General features: G+C 54.6%; 2 protein-coding genes across 2 annotated transcripts; one reads left to right on the top strand and one right to left on the bottom strand.

The window, feature by feature from the left end:
* The first annotated feature begins 4,095 nt into the window (after positions 1-4,095).
* LOC120663626 (transcription repressor OFP8-like) lies at positions 4,096-5,410 on the top strand. The gene has a single exon (XM_039942508.1). It carries the CDS (start codon positions 4,175-4,177, stop codon positions 4,919-4,921), a length of 747 nt encoding a protein of 248 aa, XP_039798442.1. The 5' UTR covers positions 4,096-4,174; the 3' UTR covers positions 4,922-5,410.
* Positions 5,411-7,848: 2,438 nt separating this feature from the next.
* LOC120663625 (uncharacterized protein DDB_G0271670-like) lies at positions 7,849-9,666 on the bottom strand. Its single transcript, XM_039942507.1, has one exon. The coding sequence runs from the start codon at positions 9,398-9,400 to the stop codon at positions 8,192-8,194; it is 1,209 nt and encodes a 402-aa protein (XP_039798441.1). The 5' UTR covers positions 9,401-9,666; the 3' UTR covers positions 7,849-8,191.
* Between the last annotated feature and the right edge of the window lie 1,343 nt (positions 9,667-11,009).

Raw genomic sequence — 11,009 nt, 5'->3', positions numbered from 1 at the left:
TTGGGATGCGCCGTTGGCACTGAACGCACGAACATGTACATGTGTTGATTGGCATACAGTCGTGAGCCAAGAGAGGAGATCCTGGTCCTGTGTCCCGTATGGGTAAGCTGGTTCGATGATTCGACGGGGGCGTCGAATCCTAAAGGGTGGGTGATTGTGACAGAACGGCCCATTGGGCCGCGCGGTTACTGTAGCGATGTTACTGTAGCACAACGGGTAGTGACCTTTAGTCCCAAACTGAGAAACGAGAGGGAGTTTAACCAGCTTAAATAGCCGGTCTCTGGGAAGCTAGTAACTCCGGTTGCAACCTTTTGCGCGAAGCGAGGACGAAAGCACAAGAGAGTTATTTAGCAGGTGTGGTTTACTCAACGTGTAGAATTGATCTTAGCCGTTATCCCGGGCCGGATCGTTACACTATGAAGATGGTGAGGCAGAGCTACAGGACCTGTTTCAAAGCACACGAAACCGAAAGTTTCTTCTCCCGCATTTCATGGAGAACCGTACCATCCGTGCTTGGCTTCGCCTCAAATTACAAGTTGTTGGTGCATGGCATGGCGACGGACCGCCCGGGCACACGATCGACCCGCTGGCCGGTGGTGGGCCCACAAGCATAGACGTGGCGTGGCACGGCGTCGCCGCCAAGATCGTTCCTGTACTCGTACATGTAGGTGATGATTGGTCGCGGCACGGGCACTGCACGCGCTGGCGAGCGTGCGTAGAAAAAGGCTAAAGCCTAGAGAGGGTCAGTGTGTGTGAGAGAGAGCTCATTGCATTCTCTCCGTCTCCGGCACGCGCGCGCGGGCGGGCGCTCTCCTTTGAAGGCGGGCGAGCAAGAGCGGGCGGCGCCGGCGTGGACTTCATCCCGGCCAGGGCAGAGAAAGCCGGAGCGAGCGCGCGGGACCACCCGGTGATTAATCGGGCGCGCGGCGCAGGTTCCAGAGAGGAGCAGGAGGAGGGAGAGAGGGAGGGAGGGAGGGAGAGAGAGAGAGGGGGGAGGGGGGATGCGATTCGATTCCAATTTCCACGTACCTCCGGCCCTCGCGTGATCGGATCCCGAGGGAGCTCGATCTCTTCATCCGAAGCTTAGACCCGGCCTAGCCATGTCCTCGTGTTGACCGGGTTAAGGTCCTATTTGGACCCCCTTGCTAAAATTACTAGTTGATATAGCTTAGCAATTTTGGATCCAAACAGAGTTGACTAAACTTTAGTTGAATGCTTTAGCCTTTAGCAAACCAAGAGGTGTTAAAACTTGCTAAAATGCTTAAAGTCAATATACCCTTACAATTAATAGTCTTTGTTGAGGTTTGTGCATTAAATGCAGGGTTAGCATGGTTACTTAGAGCAACGTTAATAATTTAGCCAACTGCTGGCTAGTCTACCTCTCAGCCTACTCGTATACTCCCTCCGTATCATATTTAGATGACGTTTAGGACATGAGTACGATTACCAAGGGGTGATTAATTAGGGATTAGTTTTCCTGACTTGCCCTTATTAAATACGGCTAAGGGTGCTGCCTATACAGCAATCTATCGTAGTTCGGTTGGCAAGGCTCCACGGCCCGAGGCCGCCGGAGGTCCACGGTTCAACCCCTGACAGCCGCTGCTTTTTTTTTCTTTCTTTATCACCACAATTTTTGTATGGTTTTGCATGGCGCTGTGTTGGCTCGTGCGAATCCGACACCATGCCGTCCGCGACGAGCACCATCGGGTCGGAGTCGTCCGTGGACAGCAGCGGGTCGATGACGTCCTCCGCGGCGACCTCCTGCGAATCCTGCACCATGTCGTCTGCGGCGAGCACCATCGGGACGGAGTCGTCCACAGACAACAGCGGGTCGACGACGTCCTCCGCGGCGACCTCTTCCGACTCCGGCCCGATGTGCTCCGCGGCGAGCGCCTCCGACTCCGTCCCGACTCCCGATGCCGTCCGCGGCGACCAGCACCCGAGCGCCGCCGGTCTCTATAGCAACGAAACGAAGTAGTAGGCGTGCGCGAGATGGAGTAGTCGTGCGCGTGAGCGAGATGGAGTAGTCGTGAGGGAGTCAAGAGGCGCAGGGAACCGAGGAGTAGTTAACCAGGCGCGGCGCGGGGCATAAAACGAGGAGGCGTATTTACTCCGTGCGGCGCGTGCAGGGGCAATGCCGTCTATTTTGGCCTCCCTGCGCCACAACGACATCTTTTCTTCAACTCACGGACATGCGCAGAACGACTTCTAAATATGATACGGAGGGAGTAGTGGTTTAGTCCTTCATCATTAATACATGGTCCACCTGTCTCTCTCATAAAATTTCTTGATTCTTGTGTCAAAGCCGGTTGTAAGCTTACAGCCCACTTCCCCTCTCTCTCCTCTACCTCATCATTCAGCCTGCTTTACAGCGTGCTATAATACTTGCTCTTAGGAGAATTTAGCATAGGAATTAATAACCTTTGTTAAAGTTTACAATCTAAGATTTAGTTTGCTAAAAAAAATTTAAACTTTAGCACGATAAAATTTAGTTGAAGGGAATCCAAACAGGTCCGGTCCGGCCGTGACAGGCACAGAATACCCATATCAAGTTATGTGGTCCAGAGGGTTCGTTTAGAGAACAACTAAACTAAATTTCGTCGACATTGCCTCGCGAGTCGCGACCATCCGTTATACACACTGTTTGGACCGTGCCGTCTCAATCTCAGTATGGTAAGAAACAGTTCCGAAACAAAGCGCTTTGCTACGCGTAACCTATAACAAAGCGGAAGCATCTACTCAATGTTAAAACTCAGTTACACAAATATGGTATTCATTGTTACTAAAAAATGCCATATCAGTTACACAAATATCGTAAAAATATTTGTGAGGAGACATATTATATGAGTAGTTTTATCTACATGTAATGGTGCACATTGTTTCCAATACGCTGTAATTCGAGTGAAACTCCTAGTCCGAGCAGTCTAGAGATTGTAAATGATATTAAATTTTAGTCTTGATAATCTAAGAATCGGATCTAAATGGGATAAACTCTTAACTTATACAATTCTAAGTTAAAAGTATATAAGTGTCAAGTTGAATTGTGAAAAGAGCATTAGAGCCCATGATCCGTTACCACCTCTATTGTGTAATAGGTCACTTGGATGTGGAAAATGTTAGGCTGCTATGGTTGGATTGGGACTTTGGGAGGGAGAAGGAGGTTGAAAAAGGATTGGCTCACCACAATAAAGAGATACCACGTGTGACTATATATAATAAAATACAACTTAATGGGCCATGCTAATAACCAAACAACCACACATTGCACGAATTTAACTAGCTTAGACAAAACTGTATTATGCCTAACGCAGACTTGGGGGAACACAATCAACCAAACACACACCCTATCGTACTCCACCGTAAGTATACATTTCTACTGCCTTGTACAAATACACGTGTCCCACCATCATGGCAACCTTTGCCCCGCGGGTACTCACGTACATACATGCTCCCTTTTATTTTTGTTTTCCATACCGTACCCGTATAGTACCCGTACTCGCCGCAGCGTAGCATGCATGCAGGTAAACATTGCGCTGGCTGCTGGCGAGGACGGTCAAAGTCAACACCATCGATAAGCCGCAGGGAACGGAATGATGAGCGAGCCCTCCCCTCCCACCGAGGACAAGGGCTGTGTTTAGATGGGGAATAGGTGGGAGAAAAAATCACATCGGTAACTATAATATTTTTTATTTATTTATAGTAAATATTATTCTATCATGATTTAAATAGGCTCAAAAGATTCGTCTCGCAACGTACCTCAAAACTATGCAATTAGTTTTTTTATTTAACTACATTTAGTACTACATGTATGGATCATTTGTTATATTTAATGTTTTGATGTGATAGAAAGTTTGAAAAATTTGGAAATTTTGTGGTATCTAAACACACCCAATGAGAAGCTCAACGCAGCCTATTACGGAGTAGTAGTACTACTCGCCAGCTGCACTGCACTTGCACGCATCAAGTGGCCCACTCATTTGACCCCACCAATTAACCGTCCATGGGCCCACTCCCACCCGTCTGGCTGGCCCACCCCGCCCGTTTCACTTCACCCAGATCGCGCATATAAAACGGCGGCGTCCACTCTCCTTCCTGATCCCTTCACCGGCGCCGTCATCTCCGTCACGCACAGGAGAGCCAGCTAGGCCAGCCAGCCACACTACCACACCGCACCATGTCGTCGTCGTCGTCCAGGGCGCGGCGGGGCGGGAGCCTGCAGTTCCCGGTGGGGCGGTGGCGCCACGTGGCGGTTGTCGACGCCGGGTGCGGCTGCCGCCCGCGCCAGGCCACCTCGCGCCTGCTCAGCCAGCTGCCCTCCTTCCTCCGGCCCTCGCCCAAGCCCCCACAGCAGCCGCCGCGGAGCAGCTCCCGCTCCTCGTCGGGCTTCTTCCCGTCCTCGGCCTCCACCGCCTCCTCCTCCGCCGCCACCTTCACCACCACCCACTCCTCCTACTCCAACTACTCCGCCTACTCCTACACGGGCGCCGCCTCCAGTGCCACCACCAACAAGAGCAAGAAGCAGCACGACCCGCCGGCGTCGACCAAGGCGCCGCCGCCTGCCTCGTCCTCCCACGCGGCGGCGTCCAGGAGGCGGCAGCAGGGCGGCAGGAGGAAGAAGAGGTACGAGAAGATGGGCGCCGCAGCAGGACAGGAGGAGGACGACGTGGGCGTGGCCGTGGAGAAGGAGTCCTCCGACCCGCGCGCCGACTTCCGGGAGAGCATGGTCCAGATGGTGGTCGAGATGGGGCTGTGCGGCTGGGACGACCTCCGCTGCATGCTCCGCCGCCTGCTGGCCCTCAACGCCCCGCGCCACCACGCCGCCATCCTCGCCGCCTTCGCCGAGGTCTGCGCGCAGCTCACCGCGCCCCCGCCGCCGCCGCACCCGGCGTACCACGCCTACGACTACCACTACCACTACTGACCAGCCGACGAGCTGGTTCGCCGCTCCACCAGCGTCGTCAGCAACCTCCTGCACATTCCGGAGGTCTCGAGATCCTGGCACCACCCGTGTGCTGCCTGCGCGCTCGTGCTGTACAGTCACCGGTGGTGATAGGATCTCGTAGTAGTACTAGTATCATCAGGATTGGTAGTACCTGTTCCTTGTGTTCTAGCTGCAGTAATCCGTCAGGTGGTTCAGCTTTATTTAGCAGGTTAAGTTTCTGATTTTCTCGCTGCTAGCTTGGAATAACTAAGCTGGCTTTGCTGGGTGTTGCAGTGTGCTTGTTTCAGTGTGTTCGCCTGTTCGGCTGGCCTTTGGTTTTGGATGAAGGTCTCTGAATAGTGCTAGTTTAGCAGCAGCAACTCTGTTTTGTTCTTGGCTATGTAACTTGCTGTTTGAAATGTTTGAGGTGTTCATGCTTAATAACGCATGGCACTTATTACTAGTAAAACAATTGGTTATACACTAGTATACTTTAATTAGTACTTGTCTTGTTTGAGGTTAGCAATTGGTTATACTGAAATGTTTGAGTACTTGTCTTGTGAACCAATAGTTATTCAGTGATGAATTGTGCCTACAACCCTATACCATGGTTCAACGGTACCATTTGGTGGTTAAAAAAATAAAGTTCAACCGTACTACGTTTTGGTTAACAGGCTGGAAGTAATAGATTACGATGTCCCGGTGCGTGCCTGATGCAGCGACGCGAAGTTATTACACTGCCTGAGAAATCATCTGAATGTGCATTCATCGTTGAAACAGAACGCAGGGGCGCAGGGCCCATACTGGCATCAGTTTGCTCTTCATAGTGAAGCGCTGAGACGGGCATTAACTTTACTGCGCACATACGGGCACTCGCTGGAATACATGTACGTACCTTTTTTTCTGGAAGGTACAGTGAATATGTACTTGTGGAACTGTTTCAGGAGTACTTGGCTCGCGTGATTTGTTTGAGGTACTCGTGAGATGTGGCAAGGAAGGCGAAAGCATGCTGTTGTTGTTGCAGTAAAAAGGATCGATCATGCCATTTCTGTGGAATTTTTAGCTGTATTTCTTTCTCATGAACCACCAGCACTGCTCCATACATATACGTACAAGGTGCTACTACATGTTCCTTTCTGAAAGGAGGTGCGTGCGTGCGGCAGCTTACAGCCTTGTGCTTTGAGCCCGGGGGAGCTTTTCAGGAGCTCATCAGGGCGAGAGACACAGAGCAGCGTTCGGGTACCTGAGTGGCTGAGTACCTCTTCCTCGATCGTTCCTCTCCTGGGCTAGCACAACACAAAGGTTAGCAGCACGCACGAAACGCATGATGATGATTGATGATGTGTCTGGCGTTGGCGCAACACAAAGGACGTGCATGCGTACAGCCGCAGGAGCCAGTGATGCATGCAAGCGGAACTCCTCCTCCTCCTGGGTCGTGCTAGGCGCGGTCGTAAGCCCACGTAGCGCCCATGCGCTCCTCTGGGCCTTCCCGCCGAATTCGGCCCGGTCCAGCTCGAACTGATACCGGTCAGCTGAAACCGGCAAACGCCGTTGGTCGATTGCGTTGACCCTTCTTCTGGGCGCGACGCTCTTGAATGCGCGCTCCTGGATCGATGCAGCAGCAGCCTGGTGGATCTGAGGAGAGGATGAGGTCCACGAAATTCCTATGCCTGTCAAATGTCATTCCCCTCTTGTCGTTGCACACACTACACTAGTAGCAGTGGTAGTGCCAACACTGTCGTCGTGCCTCCTGGACCGGATCCAACTATACCAAAGGGTGGTGGTCCTCCGTCGTCAGTTAGGATTAGGAATCGGCTGTTAATCGATCGCTGACAATCATTCAACCAGCCATGCACTGCACTGACGAGGTGCGCTCCCGGGTGAGAGAGAGGGGCTCGAGGGCTAGCGCTTACTGAATCCGGACACATAATTGAGCCTTCTCGATCGGAGGCTGGGGGTGCCTTGGAACGAGGGGAAAGCCGTCCTGCACTGCACTGAGGATCACGCAACAATACGCAGCAGCAGCACTAGTAGTCCAAAACGGATGCGATTCGAGGTCGGCTCAACTCGCGTGGCTCCCCGTGCCACGGGCAGGAAAAGGCGCCCGACGTTCCTGGTTTCGGAAGCTTCTCCTGCTGAGCCATGACCAGGTGTGTTGGCCACTGGTTTGTCGGGTTCTGCACACAAACGGCTCGGGCCTTTTGATGAGGACGACCGACCTGTGGCCAGGTTAAACAAAGAGTGGCAGAGCTCAAAATCTTAGGCCACGGAGTCGTCGTCGTCCTCAAGGCTGATTTCGAATCAGATTGACCAAAAATTAGAGTCCGGAAGATGAGGTGGGCCGCACCTGCACCGATGATCCCAATCCCCATCCGCTGCACCCGCTGCTGGTCTGTGCGCGTCGCCGCTACAAGCAATTTGGGCGCCTCGATCGCGGCCGGCTGGACCGTACCGCCAGCGCCGGAGCAAAAATCCATTGGCGACGGATCAGTGGCGTGCGCCGGGCCACACACAAACTGCTCACACTTAAATGGAGATCGGAAGAGGGGGGGTCCGGCTGCCCGATCGGCCTGACCCGTCTAGCGCGCGCGGCGACGGCGACGGCGAGTCGGCGACGACGACGACCGCGACCGGTCGCCCGCAGAACTAATCAGGGCTTTCTACTGTGCGTCCTACTGCGGCTACTGTCCGTGTACAGTGTACTAGTACGTGTACGCGCCACATAAATACAGGCACATGACCGCCCTCCACTACCACTAGTGAGCCTATTAAATGGCGAGGCGGGCAAGGCCTGCCCTCAGGATGAGGAGGGGCCTTGCCTGCCCCACCTACCGGTCGGTGCCTACCGGATCATCAGGGAACCGTGACAGTTAGCAAGCCTCGGATCAACGTGATCATGGCCGGTGATTAGTGACTAATGATACGAGTAAATAAGTAAGAGGAACGACCATAAGAGGATACGTCTGAGATTACCGTAAAGGTGCTCCATGAATTGTTCCTGAAGCTAAGCTGCTCTTGCTGCATTGAATTGTCAGCAATGAGCTTGCTTCTCTCATCTCTACCCATGCAAATGCAATACATTGCATTGGATCCTCTTCCTACGATCCCACCTACCACTTCTCCTACTACCACTAAAATAAGAAGCAACTCGATAAGAAAACCTACTCCGATTAATCATCTTGTCGTTAATTTGGTTGGTTAATCATCAAAACACTAACCAGCACCAGCACCAGCACCAGGCAGCCGGCAGCAAGCCATCGACATCGCTAGCTAGGCGATCGATTGCGGGACACGCAGGGGAGCACTAGTCGCGGCACGAGCAAGATCAGCACCGGCGGCAGCACCACTACTGGCCTTCTCCTCCTCCTCCTCCTCCTCCACGTCGTCCTGGATGTCAGGCCCGGCGGCGCACGAGGACGACGACGAGGAGCAATATGCGGCGGCTTCGTTTCCTCCGCCGCATTGCGCCACCGCCGCTGCGGTCGTCACAGCTGTAGCAGCAACAATAGCGGCGTCGCCACCGGCACTGGTGGTAGTGGCCGCTGTGCTCGTGCTCGTGCTCGTGGTGCAGCGGCTGCCGGCGGACGCGCTGCCACTGCTGCTGCTGCTGGTGGTGCTTGTGCTCGTCTCGGCGGCGGTATCGGAGGACGCGAGGCCGAGGAGCAGGTCCACGAAGGCGTCCACGATGAGGTGGTGGTGCTGCTTGCCGTTGATCCGGAGGTACCACGCCAGGAGCTCCTCCAGCGCCGCCCAGTCGCGGAGCCCGTGCGCGGACACCATCTCCTCCATGGACGCGCGGAAGTCCCCGTACGGGTCGCCCGAGTCCAACGCTACCGCCACGCTCCCCTCCGCCAGCGATTTCGACGGCGCGCACGGCTGCCGCGTCTTCGCGTCGTCGTCTGCCTCTGAGTCGGGCGGCGTCACCGTCTTCGTCTTCGCCTCCGCAGCAGCAGGGAGCGTCCTGCTCGCCGGCGAGGGGGCGGATGTCGCAAGGATGGAGTTGGACGCCGGCAGCGGGCCCGGGTCGAAGAAGAAGCGGTCGGTGGGCGTCCGCCCCAGGCTGCGGATCACGGCCTCCGACCACTCCTCGGACGCGGTGGTGGTCGAGAAGCTGTCGACGTCGTCCAGCAGCCCGCCCTCCTCCTCCTCGCCGTCGCCGGCGAGGGAGAAGAAGTCGACGTCCGCGGCGGGGTCGTCCAAGTAGACCGAGTTGACCGTCTTGTACATTTCGCCGGGCGCCGCCCCGCGGACCATCAGCTTGTTATTCCCGGTCGTCGTCGCGGCAGGGCCGCCCCGGCTGGCACCGGCTGCTGTCGTCGTCGCGCAGCAGGGCAACTCGCCGCCCGCCGCGCGGAAGGACGCGGTCCTCGGGTTGGTCCCGCAGGGCGGCCACGGCCACGGCGGGGTCGCCGGGCCGGCGGCGGGGGCGGAGTCGACGGCGAGCCTGGAGAAGATGGAGACCAGGCCTTTCCTGCCCATTTTCGTGGCGGATGGATGGATCGACGGAATGCACGCACGCAGTGGAGCGACGATGGATCGATCGAATGGACTGGATTAATGCTCCCGAGCTCGAACGAATTGAAGAAGGTGGGCAGAGGGAGCTGAGGGTGAACGGGGAATTGAAAGCTGGAGTGGTTGAGGAGACGGAACGGAAGGAAGGAGGGACGAGGGCGATGAGCTGAGCTCGGCAGGCTGGGCGGGTGGTGCGAGTGCAAGGTGAGCGCTGGCTGACTGGCTGGCTGCAATTAAGGGAGGGAGGGAGGGAGGGAGGAACATGGGGATGGGCCCGTGGCTCATGCATGTGCCCGTACTTGCCACCATTGGTTAGACGGACGGAGATAGTACTAGTAGGGATTGGCCATTGTTAGCGGAGCTGTGGCCGGTGACTGGTACTGATTTGATGTGAGAAAAAAATATTCTTGGCTGTATGTAGCGAACAGAGTGATTGGGTATAAGGGACATGAAGATCGTGTGCCATACTACTTGTGTAGCACATGATAGGGAGTTAGGGACCAGGAAGGTCAATATCTTGCCACGTCAAATTATGTGGATGTGGCCACCAAAAACCATACTATGCTCCTTCCATTTCTGACCACCGAGCGTTGGAGCCTCCTCTTAGAGCAAATGACACGTAATGCCTCTCTTTAATTTCTTTGAAACAATGCTTCCTTTTATTTGGGCCTGTTTATAGTGTTTATGATACTAAAAACATATGATTTCTAAGATGTCGGATCATCAGCTTTCCAAAAAAAAAATCAGATCAAGGTCAACCACTCAACCTCCTCTCTTCTTGTTCATCATTTCTATTTTTTACAGCCTTCCACCATCTCGTGGAGCCATATAGTATCAATTGCAGTTGCAGTAAAGATCTTCTCGACCGATGGATAACAGGATAGCCATGGTAGATAACCTTTCTGCAACCGAACTGAGCTTCAGCTTATACATGCCCAGAAACGGCAAGCACGAATGTCGAATGGCACGGCAACGTCTGTAGTACTCTTGTTGCCAACGGGTTTTACGGTACAGCGCAGTACTACCAGCCTGGGATCGTAAATCCGGAGCTCTGGGCGTGGATCGATTCCGTTCCGTCGCACTTGCACTTGCACTCGCACATGTCCCGCTGGTTGGTGAGCGCAGTGCAGTGCAGCGAGCGAGAGTGTCGCTGTAGCTGCTGCACCGGGGGCGGCAATGTTTCATTCCGAGCCGGCTGCTGCCACAGTGCGTGTGCGTGCGACACTGTGCGCGCCCGGGCAGGCAATCTTTGGGTTGCGTGCGCGGCGAGCAGGAGAGCAGGGCATGGCAGGCTGCCAGCGTGCTCATGAAACCGCGGGGAAATGCGGCGTCTCACTGTTGGTTCTCGCAGTGGTTCGAAATAGCAACGGTTTTTTTTTTGATTCATTTCATGTCCTCGGCCCCTGGGCCCTGGCACGGAGATGATCTGCTTATCTCTCTCGGTCCTGCATTGCTGCAAGTGAGAGTGTGAGACTGATCGCCGGTCACCGTCGATCCATGTGCCTGGTTGGTTTTTTATAGCATTCGACAGGCATGCTGATGCTGCGAATAATTGCTGCACGCTGCAGTTTCGTCC

The sequence above is a fragment of the Panicum virgatum genome, chromosome 3N (assembly GCF_016808335.1).
Source record: "Panicum virgatum strain AP13 chromosome 3N, P.virgatum_v5, whole genome shotgun sequence".
Classification (NCBI taxonomy): domain Eukaryota; kingdom Viridiplantae; phylum Streptophyta; class Magnoliopsida; order Poales; family Poaceae; genus Panicum; species Panicum virgatum.
This window is presented reverse-complemented; position numbering and strand designations above follow the sequence as displayed.